Source organism: Ochotona princeps, chromosome 5 (assembly GCF_030435755.1).
Source record: "Ochotona princeps isolate mOchPri1 chromosome 5, mOchPri1.hap1, whole genome shotgun sequence".
Classification (NCBI taxonomy): Eukaryota; Metazoa; Chordata; class Mammalia; order Lagomorpha; family Ochotonidae; genus Ochotona; species Ochotona princeps.
Window position 1 is genome coordinate 75,894,160 of NC_080836.1, and position 24,445 is coordinate 75,918,604.

At 42.8% G+C, this 24,445-nt stretch overlaps 2 protein-coding genes and 1 pseudogene across 2 annotated transcripts in view; all 3 read left to right on the plus strand.

Annotated features, from left to right (window-relative positions):
- Nucleotides 1–9,224, plus strand: part of LOC101522599 (aldehyde oxidase 4-like) — a 49,264-nt gene extending 40,040 nt beyond the window's left edge. The window contains exons 28-35 of the mRNA XM_058664286.1: nucleotides 110–238; nucleotides 2,032–2,106; nucleotides 3,266–3,318; nucleotides 3,748–3,862; nucleotides 4,686–4,751; nucleotides 5,907–6,092; nucleotides 7,884–8,051; nucleotides 9,077–9,224. Of these exons, the coding sequence (XP_058520269.1) occupies nucleotides 110–238; nucleotides 2,032–2,106; nucleotides 3,266–3,318; nucleotides 3,748–3,862; nucleotides 4,686–4,751; nucleotides 5,907–6,092; nucleotides 7,884–8,051; nucleotides 9,077–9,130 (846 nt within the window). The 3' untranslated portion in view covers nucleotides 9,131–9,224. The remainder of the gene's footprint in view (nucleotides 1–109; nucleotides 239–2,031; nucleotides 2,107–3,265; nucleotides 3,319–3,747; nucleotides 3,863–4,685; nucleotides 4,752–5,906; nucleotides 6,093–7,883; nucleotides 8,052–9,076) is intronic.
- A 3,970-nt stretch (nucleotides 9,225–13,194) lies between these two features.
- Nucleotides 13,195–15,047, plus strand: LOC131480334 (large ribosomal subunit protein eL21-like; annotated as a pseudogene).
- A 7,718-nt stretch (nucleotides 15,048–22,765) lies between these two features.
- LOC101522091 (aldehyde oxidase 2) overlaps nucleotides 22,766–24,445 on the plus strand; it is a 75,525-nt gene continuing 73,845 nt past the window's right edge. Inside the window, exon 1 of the mRNA XM_058664805.1 lies at nucleotides 22,766–22,819. Within this exon, the coding sequence (XP_058520788.1) occupies nucleotides 22,766–22,819 (54 nt within the window). The remainder of the gene's footprint in view (nucleotides 22,820–24,445) is intronic.

The window sequence follows — 24,445 nt, forward strand, 5'->3', positions numbered from 1 at the left end:
TGCTTCCCTGGGTGCACAATAGCAGAAACCTGGAGAGAAGAGCTAAGACTCAGTCCTAGGTAGGAATGAAGTTGATGACATAAGCAATCTTTTCTTTCTGTTTCTACAGGTGGCCAGTCGAGAACTGAACATACCCCAGTCAAAAATACACCTGTCAGAGACAAGCACAATCACAGTGCCTAATGCTCTCTTCACTGCGGGGTCCATGGGAGCAGATGTCAATGGAAGAGCAGTGCAGGTGAGTTTTCTTTCATTTCTCAGTCACCCAGTAACAGTCCCGTAGGAACTTTGTCCCAACCCTTCTTTTATGAAAGATGAAACTGCAGCCAAGAGAGGTCAAGCTCTAGGTCACTTGGCTAGTTACTGGCAGAGCCAGGGTTCCAAATCAAATTTTCTGAGGCTCCCATTTGATGCTCATTATGCTCACCAGGCCATGAGCATTGCTATTGTTCTGTTGCATATACAACCCTGCATCCTCTACAGAGTTGTAGTAGCATCCCTTTGTCTCAAATTAGGGAATCTCTCTCTTCTCTCACTCCAACATGCAAAGAGCTTGGGCCAGTCATTAATCCCTCTAGAAATCGGTTTTCTGTTCTACATAACTGGAAATACAAATATCCACTTACCGGAGCTCTGTGCCAGAAACTGGAAATAAAGCAGCTGCCCCCACCTCTTCTCCTTTCCACTCTCAACCTCTAGGAAACTGCTGACTTTAGTTATCCATAGAGACCATCTCCAAAAAAATGACAAAACCAGAATGAAAAGAGAATCTCAGCTATTTAATGTGCCTTAGATCATGTGAACTATGGCTTTCCTAGGTCTACTCCTTGGGATAGTGGACACACACACAAGAAAGAGAGAGAGATCAAAAGCACTGTGAGACTTCGACCTTTTTTTCTGACAGTTTCATGATGAAGAGTTGTAACAAAGGTCATAAACCTGCATGACCACTTGCCATTGCCTGTATCTTGTTAGGCTGATCCAACACTGATTACAAGCATTTACTAAGGTCGTCCATGTTCAGGATTTTTCCTAGGCACTAGAGCTGTAACAATAAATGGAACAAGACTAAATCCAAAGAGCTTGATCTCACAGAGCTCACAGTCAGGCAGCCAGTCAACAAACCAACAATATATTTCCTTTGAAAGAGCAGGATTACAACCCAGGCTGCAGTTGTACAAAGTGGAAAATGAAGGTGCTACTTGGGTGGATTTGTGGGCCAACAAGGGAAGACTGACTACCTACAGATCCCAGAAAACATCCCAGAACCTCCTCATGCACAGTACTCTGACCTCAATTGTACTTGAGCAGGAATTTCAAAATTTTTACACCAAAATGAGCTTTTTATTTATTCCCACTTTCCTCAGACTTTTTGAAGGGCCATCATTAAGCCAAATTTAATATTTGCCATTATCTCTATCTTTTGAAGATAGCTTTGTCCTCTTGGTAGCCCAATTTTTTTCATGATACAGTTCCATAGACAGAGGGATCCCCCCTCCACCCCATCCATTCTCCTCCCTCACTATTTTCCCCATATTATTCCAATAGGATAGTCCTTGAGCAATAGTCTCATGGCATCATGGTATTTTAGGTATGGACAATGGAAGCTAGTCTAGAATCCTATTGCCAAGGTATATTTAGCAATTTCATTGGGAGTTCTTCTTTTATTCAGAAGTAGAGATTCACACTGTAGTGTACCCTCACTTCCCAGTATGCTAGTCACCATTATACAGTTCATCTATGAGAATATATATATATACACGTTTATCTATTTATCTCATACTCTGCATAGAGGGAACTCTGGTTAGCTTTGTATTCACATGTATTTAAGCAACACTATAATAAAAGTAATTTTGAGTCAACACTGCATGATCTACAAGATTTTCTTCTTTTGAAGCAATTCCCTGTATCATCCCCAGATTAAGAAATCCTCCTAGAAGACTAGAAAACAGGTTCCCAAAACCTACATTGGACATCATGTTATTCCTGGTACCTTTGATTTCTGATATTATTTCATATATTTGTCTTTAGAATGCCTGCCAAATTCTGATGTCTCGTCTTCAGCCCATCATTAAGAAAAACCCTAAGGGGAAATGGGAGGAGTGGGTGAGTACTGCCTTTATTAGCCCCACCTGGAATGAGCAAACATACCCACATGAGTAGAAGTCCTTGATTCATGGCTAATTGACAATGCTGGTCCAAGATTCAAAGCATTTATTGCAGTTACATCTATATTTTCAAAAAGGTAAAAGAGAAATCTAGGTTTGCCAAAACCTGACTTGATTTTAGAGGATAATTTCTCACAGGGCAAGGTGGCAGCATGGTAACCTGACTTAATTTTAGAGGAGAATTTCTCACAGCTCTCCCAGAGCTGCTGCCCTGGATGTCCCCACTGGCCTGTGGGACAAGTGACTTACCCCCTACGCCTCTATATGTACCATGGAGCTAAGAAAAATCTCCAGATGAAAACATCATCCATTTTTGACAATTATTTTAATAATTACCATCATCCTTATTTCCCATCCCTATCCAGTTTGCTCCAACAAGGAAACTGACATAATCATATAATGAAGCAACCAATCAAATTACCTGGGGATAAAGCAAGTTAAAAATTAATGTGTAATAGACTCCTTTATTCATGCGGTATATACTCAAAGGCTTTTTATGGATGCCTGAAATGGCAGATAGTGCTAAACCTACCCATACTGTTTTTCTAAATAAACATACCTAGGATATAGTTTCATCAATGAATTATACATAGTGAGAGAGTATTAATAATTAAATAAGACAATTAAACAATATACTATAATAAAAATTCTGTGAATGTTCTTTCAACATTTCATTCCTTTCTTCTTGCTGATTTTGAGTTATACTATCATTTGTTCTTATTGGTTGTGGGTAACTGTGGCTACGAGGGACTACTGCAAATGTCCTCCTTGTAACCTACATACATCCTATGTATATACAAAACTACAGAAATACAAAAATATGGCCAACCCCCATCCTAATGGAAAAGTGTAAAAAAAAGATAAAGAGTAATAACCTTGACACCATGACATCCCAGTCAGCAGGGGTCCTAGGCCGTCAGCTTCCTACAGCCCTTTAGCAACTCCCTGGAGAAGCCTACACTGTTGGCACTGCACAGGTCTCACTTGTAGATGTGGACTCTGAGCTTCGGGTGAACAATAGGCAAGCCTGGTGCAGAAGGGGTTGCTTAAGGTTTTCCCTAAATTTCTGTTTCCTTGTACCCACACCCTTCCTTAAGGTGGCCAAAGCCTTTGAAGAATCCATCAGTCTGTCAGCCACTGGATATTACAAGTAAGGATGTCTTTCTTTTAGCTTAAATGATACTGGGACAGGAGTAACTCGCACTTACCATCAGTTTGAGCAGATGTCAGGAGCTCAGCTGTGTCCCATGCTAACCTTCCAACACAGAATTGTGGTGGGAGGAAAGGCGTGGCCCTGGAGGGCAGCAGGTGGAGTGGGATACGATATAGAGTCCTTGGGACAGTCAGCAGGGACCACAGTGACCCATTGCTGGGGCCAGGTACTAAACGATGCCATCAGACGCCAACTGATGACTTCCATGTGTCTGCCAGATTCTCTGATAGACCTGCCCCAGGGCCCCTCACAGGAGAAGGTAGTCATGATGTTCTGCCACAGGGTGAAACACTGCTCCAGGACACGGCACGGCGAGGTCAGCAAATCACTAAGTGTCTTCTGTTTTCCTCCCACTGCTCTGCTCAGAGGCTACCAGACAAACATGGACTGGGAGAAGGAAGAAGGGGAACCATATCCCTATTTTGTCTATGGAGCCTCCTGTGCAGAGGTCGAAGTGGACTGTCTGACAGGGGCACACAAGGTAGGTAGCCATGTTGATGTGCACCATCCTCTAGGCTGGTGGCACAAATGTTGCTGCTTCTATATTGTCAATGATAACCAACCCTGTGGAAAAAAAACAGAGACAGATATACAATTTTAGTATATATCTTTTTAAAAAAAACTTACTTGTTTGTTTTTAAGGCAGTTACAGAAAGCGAGAAAAGGGAGGGGGAAATACAGAGAATAACGTCTTCCACCCATTGGTTTACTCCTCAAGTGGCTGCAACAGCCAGAGGTCAGGCTGGTTCAGAGCCAGGAGCTCCTTTAGGTCTCCCACATGAGTGTAGGTACTGAAGAACTTGGACCAAATTCCACTGCTTTCCCAGGCACACTAGCAAGGAGCTGTCTTGAAAGTGGAACAGTTGGCCATGGTGGACTGTACGTAAGGGGATGTATAATGGAAGCGTAGCAGAAATAAATATGTCCATAGGTAGAAACAGAGAGAAAGTATGTCCCTGTGCATGCAGTTCAAGGATGGATTCACAGAGAAACGGCAGGTAATCTCCTACACTGTTGAGAGACACCTCTGTGGCAGTATCATGGGCCTGAGAGGGTACACAAAAGACACTTATTGCAAGACTGGATGGGGGAACAATAGAGAGGGAAAGGAACATGGGCAAAGGAGACCCCAATGCCTATTCAACTGTGTCATAAAATAAAGAAAATAATAATAAAAAAAGAAAGTGGAGCAGCTGGGACTTGAACTGGTACACCCGCCTTTACCCACCATACCACAGCACCAGCCCCAACTCATCTGTCTTAACTAAATAATGCCTTCCGTGATGTGTTTTCTCTTTACACAGCTGCTGAGGACTGACATCTTCATGGATGCTGCTTTCAGCCTAAACCCAGCCCTGGATATTGGACAGGTACGTGTTTCCAAAACCACCCCCACAGACTGAGTTTTGGTCAGTACCGTTGAGCAGTTTGTCACTCAAAATATGCTTCTTCAGCACCCTCCAAGCCTTATCTAATGCAAGTGTTCTGCAAGGTATATTGTATATTACACACAGGCATGCATGCATAGACTCGCATACACACAAATATAAAACTGAAAGAAGATCCAAGAAAAGATTAACAATGGCTGCCTTTACATGGCAGGCAAAAATATATGACTTATTTTGCCTAATAATTTCCTGTGCTTTCTAATTTTTCTTCAGTGAGCCTTATGTTCATGAGAACATTATATAGGTGCATAAATTACTTTAGTGTTCTTGATAATGCTGAATTCAAATAGACTGCACATAAGAGAAAAAGAAATACACACAATGTTTCCCCTCTTACTGAATTTAATTCTGAGTTTTATTTAACAAATAAATAAAATTAATCCACCCAATGAAGCTTGAAATTTAGGACTTAAATCTCTCCCACTGCTTGGTGAACTTTGTTTTTTCCAAACTTCATTTCTCAAAGCGGGACCAACAGCTTCCAAGCAAGGCCAGTCTGGCTTGTCCATGGTCTACACTTGGTCTGTGGGCTGTAGCTGAACAGCAGTTTGGAGCAATTGGGTAACTGGACATATGATCCTCACAGCCATGTGGTGCTATCATGTGCCAACACTCTACACCATCCTAAGTCCTAAAAGAGCCATTTACACAACTTCACCCAATGACTTATTGAAGAATAATTTCATTGGTCCCTCGCTGTTTTCTAGAATATAATCCTTGGTCTTTAGGGCAACACAAGTGCTTATCAGAAATGTGGATCCCCAGGTCCAGACTTCCTGCTTCATAACTTTACTAGACTGGGAATGGGAGTCTGCTCCCCAAATTGATGTGAATCCTGTAATGTTTGGGAACTTCAGAGAGCCCAAACCTGTCCCCTCATCTCCTTTTATTCCCCTCTCCCTACTGGATCATTCCTGCTTCTTTATCATTTATGCAAAAGGAAATGGGAAATGTTCTGATTAAGAAAACCCTATATAAATATTTGCCCCATCGGGGCATTGCTCCATTTTCATTCCCACAGGAATACTTGCTCAATCAATATTGAAGACTTTTAACCTATGTACTTCTTGGCTGTAGGTTGAGGGGGCATTTGTCCAAGGCATGGGATTCTACACCATAGAAGAGCTTAAATACTCCCCAGAAGGTGTGCTTTATTCTCGGGGTCCAGATGACTACAAAATCCCCACTGTCACTGAGATACCAGAAGAGTTCTATGTCACTTTGGTGCATTCCCGAAATCCCATAGCCATCTACTCCTCCAAGGTAAGACCTGGAGATCTCTCTGTTAGGGACTAGTGCTGCCACAATACAACACCAAAATCTGGGTAGCTTTAACAACAGATTTTTTTTTTCAAAGTTCTGGTAGCCAGAAATCCAAGATCAGGGTATTAGCAGGCTTGGTTTCTCCTGAGATCTCTCTCCCTAGGCTACAGATAATTATCTTTGTTCCTATATCTTTTCATGGTTTTCCCTCTGTGTGTATCTGTGCCCAAATTTCCTATTCTTGTCAGGATGATTATTGGATTGGGGCCCATCCTATTGCCTACATTTTAGTTTAACCACTTCTTTAAAAGCGTTTTCTCCAAACAAACTTACATTCTGAGGTCCTGGGCCTTAGGACTCCAACATGTAAATTTAAGCAGGGAGCAACTCAGTTCACTACAGCCTCTTCTTTCAAGAAATCATGAAACAATCCCTTAAATGTTCTTACTCCTCTGTCTTTCAAATCTCAAAAGCAGAACGAGGAAAGAAAAGTCAGTCTGTGACAGACAGGCATCTGGGGACTCCTGAAGCCCAAGTACATTCTCCACTTCTTGAGAGAAATTCTGAGAAAAACCTAAACTAAATCAGGAAGTTGAGAAGGAGCTGAGTGTCTTAGGTCATGAGGCTAAGTCCACCACAAGGTAAACCAGTGCAACGGACAAGTTCCATCATCCTAAAGCACTTTTCTCAATAGCTCCAGATTCAGTTCAAGTCCATTCTGCCTGCCCCACACCCTTCCAAATCAGAATGCATTTCCACTTAGCTTTGGCTCTGCTATCCAAGATACAGACCCCATGCTCTCTGTTGAACTTTGACCTTTATTTGGCCCGTACAGATTCTCAGCAAATAGGGATTCTCAAGCACAATTAGGCAAAGCACACAACTTCCCCAACTTACATTCTACTCTGAGTTTTCATCTTGCCAGACAGATAGCAACATCATCTTTAGGTTCTTGGGAGATTCTTTCTTTTTCGTGAGAATAAGTCAAGGCCAGAATAAAGGTGAAACTTCCTGTGGGAATGGCCTCTCGCTCCTCTCCTACCTGGAATTTGACCGGGGGCATCTATAAAGGCTGGTCTGAAACAGCAGAGCACCCTTATGCTCTGCTCCAAATAAGGCACCAGACTTTCCCCTTCCTTCGCGGAGAGGCTCCCTCCCTGTGGTAATCTGGGGATTTTGACAGCCAGAACCTATAACAACCCTATCGGCTTTGGATCTTTGTCCAACTCCTCCAACAAAAGCCTGGGCACACAACAAGTTCCAGACCATCTTGAAGAAAGAAAAATAAGCACATAAAAGCCTTGGTGATTCTTTCAAAATGTGTTACTGTCATAGGATTAATTCTAAAGGCATCCTGGGTAGACCAGGGAAGTGAGTGCACATGGAAAGAGAGTCACTTCACTGTCATCCAAGCTTTACTGCCAAGACTATGCTTATTATATTTTGGTTTCCATTTAAGCACAATGGTCTGGAGCTACAGTTGGAATATCCAAGAAGGCACCAAACGCTTTGATCTTCAAGACTTCCCTTGGGTGGAAAAACAGGAGTGTGTAGCTGATCCATGTATAGGACCCTGATGTCCAAGGACATCTTCATGAGCTGGGCACAGAGGATCCCACACACAGATTACCATCGCAGGCATATAGTTCTGACTGTGATTCAGCCAGAAGAGTTGAGAGTGTGTGTGTGTGTGTGCGTGTGCGTGTGCGTGTGTGTGTGTGTGTGTGTGTGTGTGTGAATTAGTTCTAAAAGAACCCATGCACCTCTGACAGCCTTCTGTGCTTCCCTTAGGGACTGGGTGAGGCTGGAATGTTCATGGGATGTTCCGTATTTTTCGCCATATATGACGCCATAGCTGCTGCCCGCAGAGAGAGGGGACTGACCAAGACCTTCACCCTAAGTAGCCCAGCAACTCCTGAACTGATCCGAATGACTTGTGTGGATCAGTTTACTGACATGGTAAGACAAGTTCCTGTTATTACTTTGTACATGGATTTACAGGTTCATACTACAGATTTGATAACCATGATAGAATTACAGAACAAGGCAATCTCTTCCAACATGTCATTTTCTATATACTTCAAAGTAATCTCAAAGTGAGTAAACCTCTTCAAATGATGGCCAGTTTCAGACTCACAAAATAAAAAGCACACTCAAATGAGCAGCTGCTTTGGCAAATGGATATGGTGAGTCATTTCTTTAACCATCTCATCAGCATATAGTTGCTGTGGTATCTTGGTAACTTCAAAATCCAAATTACAGTAATTAAATCTGATCTGATCAGTTACACAGGAAATATTGTTGGACACACTAGTAAAAATAATTTAAATGAAAGTTCAAGTTACAGGACACACCTTTATGTGCCTTATAATAATATACTAGTATAATAAATTTCCACTTTTCAGCTGCTAAAAATACTTCTGGAACTATTATCAGCGTGTATTCATCTACTGAACATCCCTGAATGGACCTTTTTTGAAAAAAATTATTTCTTGTTATTTAAAAGGCATATTCACAGAAAGAGAGAGCGAGAGAGAGATCCTCCATCCACTGGTCCATTTCTCAAATGACTGCAATGGCCAGAACTGGACGAGTCTGAAGCCAAGAGCCTAGAGTGCAAGGGTCCCAAGGTCCTGGACCATCTTCCACTGCTTTCCCTGGCACATTAGCAGGGAGCTGGATGGGACTCAAACCAGTGCCCATATGGGATATAAACACTGAAGGCAGAGGCTTAACTTACTAGACCAGAACTCCAGCCTGCTGAATGAGCTTTGATGGTAGATTGCACCTATGCCTTGAACATTGTGGGAGTTCTGAGTAAGCTGCACTGCATCTAAAACATAGCAAGTTCATAAGGATAAGATTATGACTTAAGAAGTGAAACAATATGAAAATTGTATTTGTTTTATTTTGCCTTCTGAATTACAATGTTTTTTATATAATCAAATTTTATTATTGTTCTTTCTTCTTTTGTTCTTTTTTAGATTCCCAGAGATGATCCTTCAACATTTACACCTTGGTCCATCCATGTCTCTTAATCTTAAGTTTTCTAAAACATGATTGACCTTAAAAATTTTAAACTAAAACAAAATATAGGTTGACTAACAATTGTTAGGAATAATTTTGGTAATTTTTAATTATTCTCAGAGACTAGGTTGCTACATGATTATATTTTAAGATGCTAGTTTTTGCCAAAATGTGTAATGAAACGAAATAGAAAACCCTAATTTTAGTTTGCATGATCCTCAAAGAAATCTACATCATTGTAATTTTAAAATATTATAGATTTTTTATTAGTCTAGCACCACTCAAGATAGACTACTGTCACTTTGTCCTTCAGAAATCCGCCCAAAGTAGGGTAAAACACCCTACTTCACATCTCCTGATACTGGATTCTCCCAAAGCCAATGGTGTGTTGATAATAGCAAGCTCACCTATAGAGAATCCTTCACTTACCATATCTGCCAATTTCCTTGGTATAAGAACTCCCACCTTGGGTAATTCCAAGCCACCAACATGAGACATCCAAATGTGGAGTTGGAAAGAAGTGCTTACACTCAGTGTTCATGAGAGGGTAAGAGCTGACTCCCACATTTCAAGCACCCGGCAGTCTCAAGTCCTTGTCACTAACATGTGGTCCATTTGTAATTGAGGAGGTGCTATTGCTGGGATATGGTTCATAACCAAAACATTCATCCCTAGCGTGGTAGTGTTGAGGTAGCAGGTGACTGGCTCATGACTGTCCTTGTGAAGGGATTAATGCTAGGACTCCAGGAATGGATTGTTTCCCACAAGAGTGAGTTGTTACAAAAGAGCATGCCTGGCCCTTGCCCAGTCTCTTGCTTCCTCTCTCATGCATTCTCACTGTGCTGCCATCCTCCCTGCTGTGACACAGAAGGTGTTTACCCCATCATGATCACCTTCTAGAATTTTTAGCAAAAATAAACATCTTTCCTTTATACAGTTCCCAGCCCTCAGGTATTTTGTTATAGCAGCACAAAACACGTCCTTGAGTCTCTTGTTTTGGCTTAGAGTCTAAACAGCAAAATGAGTCCCACCTTGCCTTTGCCATCAAAGGTTCACAAGACCCTCAAGGCTTGTGCTTAATGATATCATAGCTGTTTGGCATTATCTTTTGCAACAGAAATGTCAGAGAAGATGTTCAGTCCCTTTGGAATTTGAAAACACAAATAAATACATTGCTTGTCAGGTATCTGTTCACTAAATCTTCAATTCCTGAATTTTTAAAAGTTCTACATATTCTAATTCTTTCTGGCAATGTTGTGAAGGGAGAGTCGGGTGCAGCAATTGTTTATGAGTGCGTGAGAAGAGAAGCTGGCACTAGAAAAGTGAAACTTGTGGCATCTACACAAACAAACCAGATGGCCAGGACGCTGGAAAATGGCCAAGAAACTGACCCCCCACCCCATAGATGGTACAGGGTCTTATCTCGGCAGTAAAGACACTTCTGCAACAGGTGCGAGACGTGTCAGTTACATCTTGTCAGTTCAATCATGGGGAGAGATAATGATATGAGCAAACACATCAAAGAAATGAAGCAAAACATAACAGACCTCACAACACAGGCTGGGGTGGAAGAGCTGGAAAGTGCAAATAAGATCCCGGTCGCACAGAAGATCGGAAGGTTGCGAGCAATTTATACCGAAACCTGCATCATGAGAGCTTTCAAACCAAGAGAAGGCTGAATGGCTTTTTGCAGCTCAGTACTGCATGTAGACAGTTTTTACATCACCAAGTGTGTATTCTTATCACATACTATATTAGTTGGTTCACTGAGTGATTTTCTCCACTGCCACCCCAGTTTCCTGAATATGGTATCTTAGAACTTGCTCAGTCGTGCTCTTAATCAGTAAACACTAAACCTTTGGCAGTTCAGAAAATAATAATAAAGCTTCTTTGCAAGGAAAAAGCGAAAACCTGCCAATCAACATCTCTTCTCCCAAGAGGAGGGTGTGTGTGTGTGTGTGTGTGTGTGTGTATCTATTCAGATCCACTCAACAATCTAGATCGCCCTGAAAGTAACTAACAAGAACTCATTGAACAAGCCAGAATCACTGACTTGCTCTTCCTGCGGTAGAATGGAAGTCATATTTCCCACAAGCATAAATTAATTACAAAGTGTTCTACTTCGTAGACTGTGGGGTAAGGCCTTTGATAACACAGAAATTACGTTGTTATAAAATAACACTGATAACCCCCACAGTTTTTAATTAACTTTAAGAACTTGAGTGAGAGAAAAGAATACATTTCAAAGGATGGCAGGCTTCAAACATAGGATTAATATTTTAATATCTTTAAAAATTAAATTTATAATTTATTGTGTCTATTATACTACACCCTTAATCCAGATAACTAATTTAGACAATTATCTATCACTGTCTAATTTTTAAATGTTATTACAGTGAAAGTTGAGTTACAAGTGTAAGCAGCAATACTTTTAACTACTGGAGTCAGTAAATGATCAAGAACCGTAAATGATGCAAGATACACATTATTCCTCATATTCAGAGTAAAACTGCTAGTGCTGTTGACTGGTAGCCACTCATCATGACTGCTGCTAAATTGTGGGTTCAGTAACAGACAGTCAGAAGACAAATAATTTGCTACATTGACTGTGTTTCTCTTTTCAAGTTAAAGTGCCCACAGGGCCATGGAAGATTCACTTCTGCATCAAAAACTTACAGTGGAACGGTTTGGTGTCACCTGACCAAAGCTGAAGAAATGAAGTTCATTCCATAGCAGTAGGGATGGATCTGATTACTAGTTAGTGTCTTGAACCTGCAAACACACACACACACACACACACACACACACACACACACTTAGGTTTGGGGAATGGTCAAAAAGAGGGCTTGGAGATGCATGCGTCTTCTTGGAAAGACAACACCTTGAAACCCTCTCTCTGTGCCTGGTACTTCGCATAATCCTTATGCTTTAGACTGGCCATATTCTTCACACAGTCACAACACGTGGTGTTAGGAATTGAGGTCTCCAGAAACTGAGACCGAGTTTGGGGAGCAGGAGGCTTCCTAGGCATTGGTACCCTGAAAGGAAAAATGAAGTAGAACTGGGCTGAGGGAGAAGATGAACAAAACAAGCGCTGCTACCCAGTTGTCCTGCCTAGGCTCAAGTGCATCCCACACCTCTCGAGACGAGGATCACAGTGACTGATGGAACTGCCTGGGAAGGACATGACCTTGAAGAAGCAAGCTCCCGCCCTGCAACAGCTAACTGAAGGAGCTGGCAGCTGGAGGCATACACTGATACCCCTCCCCAGCTGGGCACAAGCCCTTCCCCCAGGGGATCTGGGCAGCTCACCACCATGTCCACCACACAGATGTGTCCCTTATTCATCCTCATTTGTGAACCTGTTTATATGAAAATCTTACCTAGGTATCAATAGCAAATCACATTTCATTATATGTTGAATGAATTACCTTAGTAGAAAAGAATGTGCTTTTTTCAAATGAATACACAATTTACACTTATATATGGCAAAATTTGGATATTTTTACAACCATATTTGCCCTAGAAACTCTGTATTATAGGTTGGCTGCCTGTTTTTCTTACTTATTCAAATGTGTTTGATTAAACTCACTTATCACCACACTGTGGCAGGTGCTGTTATTAATTACAAATAAAGCCTCAGAGAAAAGTCTCTTGCCTGAGTTTCATTATCTGGAATTGACACTAGCGTCCCAAAATTGACTTTCTGTGCATAAGTGATCATGTGGAAATGTTCAAGGTGACTTTCTGCAGAGTTGTATAGCTTTGAGCCCTGAGTTAACAGAGACAGGCTTGTAAGCAGAATTGGAAGAAAACATGAATGTATCCCGAAAAGCCATGAGGATGAATGTCTAAGTACTGATTATAGTGCTAAGAGCTACTTAGTAGCTAATATTCCCCAAAATTATTACAAAGAAATTTATTCCTCATCAGGTCAGTCATTTAATTCACTTGCTACCAACAGCATACCATCACTCTGCTGTTGGTTAAAGTCATGTACACACCGAGATCTATTTCAAGTCCCCCATGCACTTCTCTGATCTCATGGTCTATCTTACACCAACACCACATTAATATGAGTATCACGGTAAGTTCTTGTTTGCTGTTCTTATTATTCACATTCTTCTGAGCTATTTGATTTCCTACTCAAAAACTCATTTTACCCAATTCCCCCTAAAGATTTAGTTAGATTCTGATTAGAAATGTATTAAACTTGTAGACTATTTTTGAAAGGACTGGCTTTTCATATTAACTGTTCACCTAAGAACACTGTATGCGTATGTGTGTAGATTTTGTTTCATGAGTAGATATCACCGCCTTGAAGGTCTTTTTTATTCTGAAATATTCTAGATTGTGGACCAATCATGGATGAAGCATTTTTCCACTTCTACTATTCATGCTTTCATTTTAAGTCTTCATTATAGGCCTTTGTAAATCATCTTATTAAGTTATTACTCTCTTTTTACTTAATTTCACAATTAACATTGCCATTATCTTTTTTTAAATATTTATTTATTTTTATTACAAAGTCAGATATATAGAGAGGAGGAGAGACAGAGAGGAAGATCTTCCGTCCAATGATTCACTCCCCAAGTAGCAGCAACGGCCGGTGCTGCACCAATCTGAAGCCGGGAAACAGGAACCTCTTCCAGGTCCCCCACTCAGGTGCAGGGTCCCAAAGCCTTGGGCTGTCCTTGACTGCTTTCCCAGGCCACAAGCAGGGAGCTGGATGGGAAGCGGAGCTGCCAGGATTAGAACCGGCATCCATATGGGATCCTGGCACGTTTAAGGCGAGGACTTTAGCTGCTAGGCCATGCTGCTGGGCCCATCATTGCCATTATCTTAATGATTACACTAATCCACCTGTAAGCTCATTTGTTCCTATTCTTTATTCAGCTATAGAGTTTTAATCTCCTTTTCTTTAGGGAGTTATCTTAAAAAAAATTGTTTTTATTTGGAAGGCAGATTTCACAACCAAAGAAGTAGAGATGGGGAAAAAGACAGTTTCCATCCGGTGGTTCACTCCCCAAGTGATTGCAATGGCCAGAGCTGAGCTGGTCTGAAGCTGGAAGCTTCTTGTAGGTCTCCAACACAGGTGCAAAGTCCCAAGGACTTAGATCATCCTCTGCTGCTTTCCCAGACCATAAGCAGAGATCGGAAGTGGAGCAACCAAGACACAAATCAGCATCCATATGGGATACCAGTGTCACAGGGCAGAGGATCAGTATGCTGTGCCACCATACTAGCCCCAGATAGTAAGTTATCTTATTGGGTACATTAACATGCTATCTTCTTGCCCTGTCTATATATTCATTCTCCCTTTTATTACATTAAATTTTTTTCTTGTATATAGTATGTACTTAGGTTAGGAGTTCTTTTTTCCTATTTCAATCTGCCAATCATCATTTTTATTTATTTATTTGAAAGACAAAGTAACTTTCAGCTGGAGCCGCCATCTTCCAGTAATTCTCCAAGATTATAGGAAAGAGAGGCACCTGTCACATGTTCTCCAGGCCTTTCAGGAAACATGGAGTTGTTCCTTTAGCCACATACATGAGCATTTACAAGAAAGGTGACATTGTAGACATTCAGGCAATGGCTACTGTTCAAAAGTAATGCCCCATAAATGTTATCATGGGAAAACTGAGAAAGTCTACAGTGTTACCTGGCATGCTGTTGACATTTTGTGAACAAACACGAGCAAGATTCATGCCAAGAGAATAGATGTCCACGCTGAGCATATTAAACATGCCAAGAACTGAGAGCAGAGACGGCTTCCTAAAAAGGGTAAAGAAAAATGATCCAAAAAAGAGGGAAGTCAAAGAGAAAGATCCCTGGATGCAGTTAAAGCTGTCTGTCCCACCCAGAGCAGCCCACTCTGTCAGAACCCATGGAAAGGAGCCTGAGCTCTCAGAGCCCATTCCCTAGGAAATCAGGGCATAATAAATGTGAAAGAAAAAACAAAGGACCTCTGGACTTCAAACACAAAGCAAATAAAAAGTGACAGAGAAACAGAAACAGAGCGAGCTTCCATCCACTGGCTCACTTTCCAAATACCCACAGTTGGGGCTGAGTCAAGCCAAAGCCAAGAGCCAACTGAATCTTCACATGGGTTTTTGGAACCCAAGTGCCTGGACCATCTCTGCTGCCTGCCAGATAGATTGATAGGAAGGCAGATCAGAAATAGAGGCAGGAGTTGATCCTGGCACCCAGTATGGCTGTACAACTCTCACCCTTAGTCATTGTTTTTAAGTGGGATACCCATTTCATTCACATTTTCTACAACTCACAATGTTATTTTTATTTAAAAGACAGAATTTTTACTTCTCACCTATATATTTATTTCATCACATTTATAATTTAAATTGTGTATCTATTACCTGTTTTACAATATGGTTGCCATATTTTCCCTTTTGCTGCTTTAAAGCAACGTGGAATTCTACTCCTTGTTAATTTGGAAGTTGTTATACTGCTAGTTGTTTATTTCTGCTAACAAGTTGTTCATTTATGTATCAACCAGATTTACTTGTCTAGCACTACTTGAAAACAAAATAGCAAATATTTACCACACAAAAAATTTTATTTCCCCTTGGTTTCCTGCTTCATCTTCTTCCCCCATACTTACACCCCTTACCCCAGTCAAATAATACTTTCCTAATTATTTCACCTTCTCTCCCTCACTCTAGTCATCCCTGAGCTTTAATTTGTCACAGTTACATATTTTAGCTCTAGACTATCAACTGGATTTGCATTAAACCTTCCCAAATAGTCTGCCTTTCTCCATTTAGACTTCCATTCCTTGCTGAGCTGAGTGGATTTTTGTTCAGTTTTTTCCCCTCAGATGGGGTGGACTTTTGCCCCTGAAGACACTATTTTGCTCCAGTTACAGGGTCTCTTCAGCATATATCAGTTTTCTCCCCTTCCGTGTCCATCAAGGAGGTGAAACGTTGAATGCCCCGGTGATTCTTTTTCCTTTATGGGAAACTGAATCTTTCAGCCTAATGTCTTCAGGATCCCTCTATCCTTGAACTTCAGATGTGGTGTCAGTAACACTCAGAAGGGTGTCCTCTCTTCTCAGGGCAGCCTGGGACTTGAGGACTCTCCCAATCATTAGACTCTGACATTCTACCTCCAAGGAAAGCTTTTCTAGTGTTTATCAGTGGCTTTCCCTGTCGCTGCCTCAATTAGCTGCCCTATTCACACATGAGGTCCCATGCAGGAAGATTCTATGCCTCTGACCCTCCGCTTCCTTCTGCTTCTGTTTCCCTTTGCTCTGTGCTGAGATCTGGTAACCACACTTTGTTCTCCGGGTGTCTAATTTGAGTTTTAACCACAATCATTTCCATCTGTTAGATTATTCAATAGCTGATTTGTTTCCTTTGTTCCTCCAAAAGTGATCCGGAGGGGCTGCAGCTTAATCATGTCACTCCTTCTGAAGGCTCTGAGAAAGCAGCCCTCCTTGCTGACTCAAGCCCTCTGATCTCTGTCCCCATCTTCACATGGCCATCTGTTCGCCATGGCCCTAAATGCCTCTAAATCTCCCTCACCTTACAAGGAAACCTTGAAACTGGGTCACTTTATCTCAACCTGATCATATCTACAAAGATCCAATTTCCAAATCAGATCACACTGAGAATATAGTTTAATCTACAACAGGCTCCCATCGGTTGTTTTTGCTGCTGCTGTTGTTGTTGTTTTGTTTTGTTTTGTTTTGTTTTCAGTTGGTCAGTTGCTCACTGGGCTCCATCCAGCCTAGTGACTGGAGTAACCTAAAGCAGCCCAGTCACTGGCTTTAGCAGGTGCAATGACCCAAGTCCAGCCTCGTGACAGGGAAGAAGCAGGAAGACTGCCAGGCCCTGCTGAAGGAAGTGAAGGAAACCACCTGGCCTTCAGCTGACCTGACTCCTCCCACTCATCTCACACAAACATGGGGAAGCCTCTGCGCACTTGTTGAGCTCTCCTGACCCCGTGGTAGTCAGGTTCAACAGAGGCAGAAAGATTGGAGCTGGGAGGGGAAGAAAAGGGACCTCATGGTTTAAAACATTGAAGAAACAAAAGCCTAGGACATAGGTATGTGATAACCAAACCAAAATCTTGGGGTCCTAAAACACATCCACTATCAGTCTGTTTACCTGCATTCCATGTATGAATTTTGAAGAGCTCAAAACACACACCAAAGCAGTGGCCAGTACTTTTTCATTCACATCAACATTAAGATGTGCTACAGATATTTCCCTGCATTGGTGGGGTGGACAATGACACTTCTAATATTAACTCTTTTGTATATTCAGGGATTTCTTGATATAAATCATAAATCCATTTTCTGTTACAAACATGGGAGCACCTGGGTTTATATGTGGAGTTTCCCTTACTCACCAGAACAAGCCATTTAAAAATTAGAGCCAGCATCATGGCAAAGCAAGGTAAGATGCCACTTGCAACACCAACATCCCTTTTGAGTGTTGGCTTGAATCCCAGCAGCTCCACTTTTAATACAGTTCTCTGCTTAACACACTTGGGTAGGTGGTAGAAGATGGGCCATGTTCTTGGGACCCTGCACCCATGTGGGAGATCATGAAGAAGTTCCAGTTTCCTGGTCCAGCCCCGGGTTGTCATGGCCATTTGGGGATTCAACCTGAGAATGGAAGATCTCTTTCTCTGTATCACTCTGTGATCCACATGAATAAATCTTTAGAAATAAAAAAATAAAGGGCCAACTGGGGTGGTTCAGTGGTTAAGTCCTTGCCTTCCATGCCTGGGATCTCATATGGGCACCAGTTGTTATCCCAGCTACTGTACTTCCTGTCCAGCTCCCTGCTTATAGCCTGGGTAAGCAGCAGAGGATGGCCCAAAGCTGGGACTCTGCACCTGCATGGGAAACCTGGAAGAGGCTCCTGACTCCTGGCTTCAGATCAGCTCAGCTCTGGCCATTGTGGCCACTTAGGAAGTGAACCAACATATGGGAAATCTTTCTCTCTGTATCCCCTTCTCTGTCTGTGGATCTGCCTTTGCAACAAAAATAAATAAATCTTTTTTTAAAATTTTTTTAAAGGAGAAAATTCAATTTTCTTTTCTCATTAAAAGAAAGAGTGATTGCCTTTGGCAAGTAACTTGAAAAATCTCTGAGAGTCAGAAAATCTTGGGGAATCACTGCACCCCACCTTTATGGTGGGCAGCCTTGGTTCACTCGAGAGGGTTCTGCAGTTTCCCAAAGGAGAGAAAGCCAAAGGTACCAGAACCCTTTGTGCTCAACTTGTCTACACTTCACAAGACTACACTTAAACAAAGGCTTTCCTGGCTCAGACAGGTTGGGAAAAAAAGAACAAGGAAAAAAATGCTTCTCTAAAGCCAATTGGTGTCTGTTTTCACTTTCCCAGCAATCAATATGTTTGGAACCCTGATCCAAAGTGCTTTGGTGTCATCCAAACCCAGTACAATAACACACCCCCTCCCAGCAGTGCTCTAAAAGCCATTCTTCTACCTCAAATGCCTGTGTTTTATGTTGACACTGAAGGATTTATTCTGATAAATATCTTGAACCACCATGATGACATTTTTTGTGTGCACGGGCAGCATCCAAGCTCTTATAAATGATAATCATGTGCCCTTTATTTTTGCAGGTTGTCCTGTTTGGTAGGGGAGTCAGGCAAATTACAATTAGTAATCCCTGTCTCATTCTGCCTTCAGAAGAAACAGACAGTGGGAGGCTCCATGCCTTCACCTGCTCCTCTGGCCTGCCTCTATTCTCACTTTGCCTAAAATCAGCTCCTTCCCAACTTTTAGGATTAGATGTTCCTTTCTCGGGAAAACCCTCTCTGATCCATTCCCCCAAAACAAGGCTGGTTTTCCTGTTCTATGCCTGTTACAGTCATAGATGTTTAAATGCATGTTGATTGTCTTACTAACCCTTAAATATCTCAGAAAGGAACGTGGTCAGTCTTGCTTCACTGTACTCCTACCACTTCCCATTGTAGCTGTGCGCCATCACTGTTGAAGAGATGGATGAATGAATCATTAAAGTTTCCTTCCTTTAAAAGTGTTTTAAGAATTAAACCCTGCAACATATGTACTGCCATTCATGCTTATCATTGTATGGCATACAACTAACTATTCTAAGCTCTGGGGCTAATACTGAATTGGAAAAAAATGAGCCATAAACATGAAAAAAAAAATATCTGATTAGTGGTAGATTAGAGACAAGCTTCCCAACTCCTGGTTTACTGAATAAAAAGTAAACAATCAATTATTTGGATCAGCAGTTGCCGTGGTAACTGAGAGAAAGGAGAGGAGAGAGGTTTGGAGCTGCTTCCCGATGGCTGACAAAGGGGATGAGAAGGCAGTCAGTGAGACAGGCCGAGGCAATGCCATCACAGACATAGGAGACCTTTGCCAGTCATCCAGTGCTTACTGGGCATCAGCTCCATGATAGGCACTATGCGAGGCCTGAGGGTACAGTGGTGAACCAAGAGTAATACCTTAAACCTCGTGAAATCAAATAAAAAGGAAAAGAAACATCCATGCCATGGAGAATGGGACACAGGGTGAAGAATGGAGAGCGTGAGAGTAAGGGAAACGATTCTTGAGCTGGGGTGATTGAGGAAAAGCTTGGGCTGTATGCCAAAGTCTGGGAAGACTGAAGCCAAGACAGAGAGTGGAGCTGACGTTGTGTCAGTAGTGGGTTAAGTCACCACTTGTGATAGTGGCATCCAGCCTGATGTAGGAGCACTGATTCGAGTCCTACCTGCTCTGCTTCCAATCCAGCTCTCTGCCAGTGTGTCTGGAAAGGCAGCAGAAGGCACCCTAAGACTCTGAGCCTGTGCTATCCATGTGGGAGACCAGAACAGAGTTTCTGGCTCCTGGTATCAGCCTGACCCAGACCTGTCAGCAATTGCCATATGGAGAATGAATCCATAGGTAAGATTCTGTCTTGCTCTGGTTATTTTGCATTTCAAATGAATAAATAAATGTTTGAATAAGAAAAGGAACAAAGAATAGAAGAAAGGAAAGGAAGAAGAGAAGAACCTTCAGACCAGAGATGGTCTCCCCAACAAACCGTTGAACTTATCTGGACGATAAGATGCTGGACTCTATGCTTGGTATATGCTTGCAATGAAAGAATCTCAACTGAATCTGAACTGTGGTAATGCAACAAGGTGGAGGAATCCACCATCGGGGGAGGGTTTGGGGAGGGTGGGGGGAATCCCAGTGCCTATAAAACTGTGTCACATAATGCAATGTAATCAATAAAAAAAGGAAGAAGAGAGGAGAGAAGAGAGGAAAGAGAGGAGAGGAGAGAAGAGTCATTGGCAGGTTTTTGTTTTGTTTTAGGTTTTTTTTAATAATTGTTCTCCATGATATTGTTTTATAGGCACAGGGATTTCCCCCCTCCACCACCTCTCCTCCTCTTTCTCCCTCCCTGTCCTCTAACCCCACCACACTGTTTTTTGAACCTGTTGTAAATGTGTACCATTTTAATATTCACACACACACATACACACACACACACTCTAGCACATGCATAAATACTCATCCCCACAGGCCTATGAAGACAGGTATGCCTGTGGGTGAAGGCATTATAACTGTGAATAAATGGAAAGATGGTAACTCTGAAGCTGCACCTGGACCAAGGGAGACAGAGGAGCTTCATCAATCAGTCACATCAAGGGAAATGCCAGGTGTTGATGTGGGGGGCCTGAAGAATGGCTGCACTGTGAGTCTTCACCTTAACAGCAACGAATGGCCCCCAAGATGGTGCTGGGATTCCAAGAACTTGTGAACGAAGTGCTGGGGAGCTAGATCTCACCACCTCTCATGAAAGCAGACCCTAGAAGCAGCTACTTGCTTCACAAGGACTTAAGAACAAGTCCTAGGCCTCACTTGAGCTGAAAAAATTTGTCTACACTGCCACACCTGCTGAAGCAAGAAAAAGCCAGAATGGGTGTGGGCCAGCTGGGCTAGGCTACAGCACCAGCTGGCAAGTGCCAGAACCGGGTCCAGATCATATCAAGTTGGACAACAGTAACCCCCTGGCAGGTGTAACATCTGGAGCTAGGAGCAGGCCTGGTAGGGGAACTGTGGGTACTCCCCTGCTGGACTGCAGTTCCCACCAGTGAGAATGAAAACCAGGGCTGGGCAAGCCAGGCTGGTCAAGGCGGCAGCACCCATCAGACACATGCTGGCTGAGTCTAAGGATGGGTTACGCTGAGATAAATGGCAACACCCATGGGTGTGTACAAAAGCCAGATGGGATGCAGGACAAACCCAGCTAGGTTGTATCACATGCAAAAACTGGGGCTGGGGTGGGTCTGCTGGGAGTAGTCTCCTCAACTAGGCTGCACCCACTGGTATGCCTGAGGACCAGACCTGTGATGAAACTGGCTTGGCTAGGCCACAGCATCCATCGGTTCACATGAGAGATGGGGCTGGAGGTGGAACCAGGCAGCTACATCCATAGGTATGTATGTTGGCTGGTGCAGGTAACAGACTGAACCTATTCCTGCACTGGCTGCCACACTTTAGAGTCATATCTAAGGTCACCCCAGGTGAGGGTTCTTGATGGACTCCCTGACTGGATCGCTGGACTCAGAACCTGGCCACAGGGAAAATCACAGGATGTGTGGTCTGACTTTAGTATGCATGTATCGGGACTGAGCTTCCTCAGTTGCTGACATCTGTGCAGTGGACAGCATACTCAGATGCACTCGGCAGACATGAGAGCTAGCTCATCTATGCCAGCAAAGGATGTCAAGTGCCTTTTCAGAGGATGTAAAGCAGAAAATACTGGATCACTGTCCCAGCCAATCCCTGCATCAAGTGTCTGGGTAGGTGGATGCACTAACATGGACTGTAATGGACAATCCACACTGGAGACATTTAGGAGGATCAAGTTTATCAAGGAGACTGTACACTTGCAGGTGTTCCAAGCAAGGAGAATTTGGTTTTGATTCCTGCTTTGCCATGTATTTCTGAGTGACATTGAGATATTCATCCTACCTCTTTGGGCCTCAGTTTTTTATCTCATTACTGCAGATACAATGGCATCATCCTACAGTTGAAGAGGAAGTAGGGAGAATATGGGGGGCGGGGCTGGTGGATGCAGCACCTCACATAACCACTTTCACCAGAGCAGAAACTGAACTTGTCCCAATGTTTGTCTATGAGCAAGCATTTCTGCAATGAGATAAGGAAAAGGTTAGGGGCAGTGAGAGAGATCTCTGGAAGCCCACTTCCAATGCTCTGCTGAGAGTGAAATCCATTCATGCTATATTTCTGGAACTGCAACAGTGTGTGCAGTGGACTTGAGCTCAGCCTGCTGTTGTGGTTTTCACATGAAAGCCATCACACTTCAGAAAAAGCAAGTCGAAATGTGGGCTGTGTTCCAAACCCGTTTGAAGCCAGGATTAGGGGAATATGGTGTAAGATGAGAAGCTGGGCCTCTTTTTAAATCCAGGTGCTCTGGATTAAGATTGTCACACAGCAAGGCAGTCTCCACCTCACGCCCTCCTCTCTGAGGCACCAGGTTGCCTGCCTTCGCTCAGAAGGACTCTCCAGTGGCTTGGACCTCAGTCCTTTCTGCTCATTTCTGTGGCTGGTACCAAGGAGCCTTCCCGCCTAGAACCACAAGGTAGAATTGAACTGCAGGTGCAATGCCCTCCTCATCAAGCCCAGATGAGTTGGTTTTCTTTGTCAATGGGAGGAAGGTAAGTGTTGGATATTTCTACTGTGGTTTACAGTAAAATGGCTACTTGAGAACAGCTCTTATGGCCCACTTGGGTTACAACCCCTCTACACAGGGGCGAAAAACCAGGAACTGGAAACCCATCCTAACATGACCAATCCCTCTCAGTTGGGGCTCAGCAACGTGTGTCTTGGAGTGGGGGTAGATAATGACCTGACATTGATCATAAGTGCCTTGGTGCCCCTGATCCAGTCTGACTCTGCCATTACCTATATAAGCTCATGCAACCTTTGAATTTTGGAATCCTCAACTTGGGAATCCACTTCCCAGAATTGTTGTAAAGATAAAAAGAAAACTGTTTCTCTTTCATTGTTAGGAACCCCCCAATGTTTTATAAATTACTTAATAATGGGCTTGATATGTATAAGCACATTATCTAGCACTCCTTTGTCTTCAAACTCAAGAAAACAAGAAATAGAGCTTTGTTTATATTTTTGTTTATTAACTTAATTTTTGTTGGGCCTCTGTTTATACAAAATTGGTTGAAATGCTATCACAGTCTATTCTGAGGCCCTGTCTCTTTCTGGGTCACAGCCAAGTTCCAGGAAGAAGTTATTTGGCAAAAGCAGAGCATCAAGAAGCCAGCTTCTCCTTGTCATTCTCCTCTCTGGTCCTCACCATCCCTCATGCTGGCCAGCAGTTCCCCTCAGTGCCCTCTTCCAGGCCCTCCCTCCCCCAAGTCTACCAAGGGAGCCATTATGTGGCTCCTGAGGCATATGGGTTCTCTGGGACCTCTCCCCCTTGCCTCCAGGGCCCCTGAGTCCTCTGATCCCACACACCTAGTGGGAATTTGGCTAGGCTCACTTCCAGTTAACACGTGACCCTAGAAAAGAGAACAGAGGCTCACTCTTGTGCTGGGCTCCCAAGCCAGTAATCACCATGCATTCTTCTAAAATGATGTTAGGAGCTAGGTTCCTACTTACTTGTTCCACTGGCCTCTGTTTTAAAGACTCAAAAGCCAAAGCAGCCCCTTGTCCTGACTTCTGCTGTTAACCTTCTGAATCATGAATCCAGAGTGCAGGAGCTACAGCCAAAAGGAAGGGTTAAAAGAAATACAGCTGGATGTGTGATCGGGTAGAAGCCAGAGCTAAGATATTATCTAGCCACATGCTCAATATATTTGCATAAAGAACCTGAGGTAAGTGTAAAGCAGAGGGGCCTTCATTCGTTGATTGGGAGCTCCCGAGGGAACCAGGAAACAGTGGAATTTTAATTGTGCATGTGTAGCATGATTGAATAGAGCTCTATATAGAAAATGGAGAATTCCTGCTTATGGAAATGTTGAGCTCTAACCAGTTCATTTCTGTACCCTTTAGCTTAGTGTGTCAGAACTTATTTTTTCATTTTATATTTAAACTTTCTCTCTAAGCTAGAGGCTTTGTGGGATCCCATGGTCAGGAAGCATCCATTTGCAGAACTCACTTGTAGCCAGTTGGAAGCATCTTCCTGTAGTCCTTTTGTTCTTTAAGATCTACAAAAATGGCGGCGTGGCCGAGAGGCTGAAGTCCTCCCCTTAAGCGTCCCGGGATCCCATATGGACGCCGGTTCTAATCCCGGCAGCTCCACTTCCCATCCAGCTCCCAGCTTG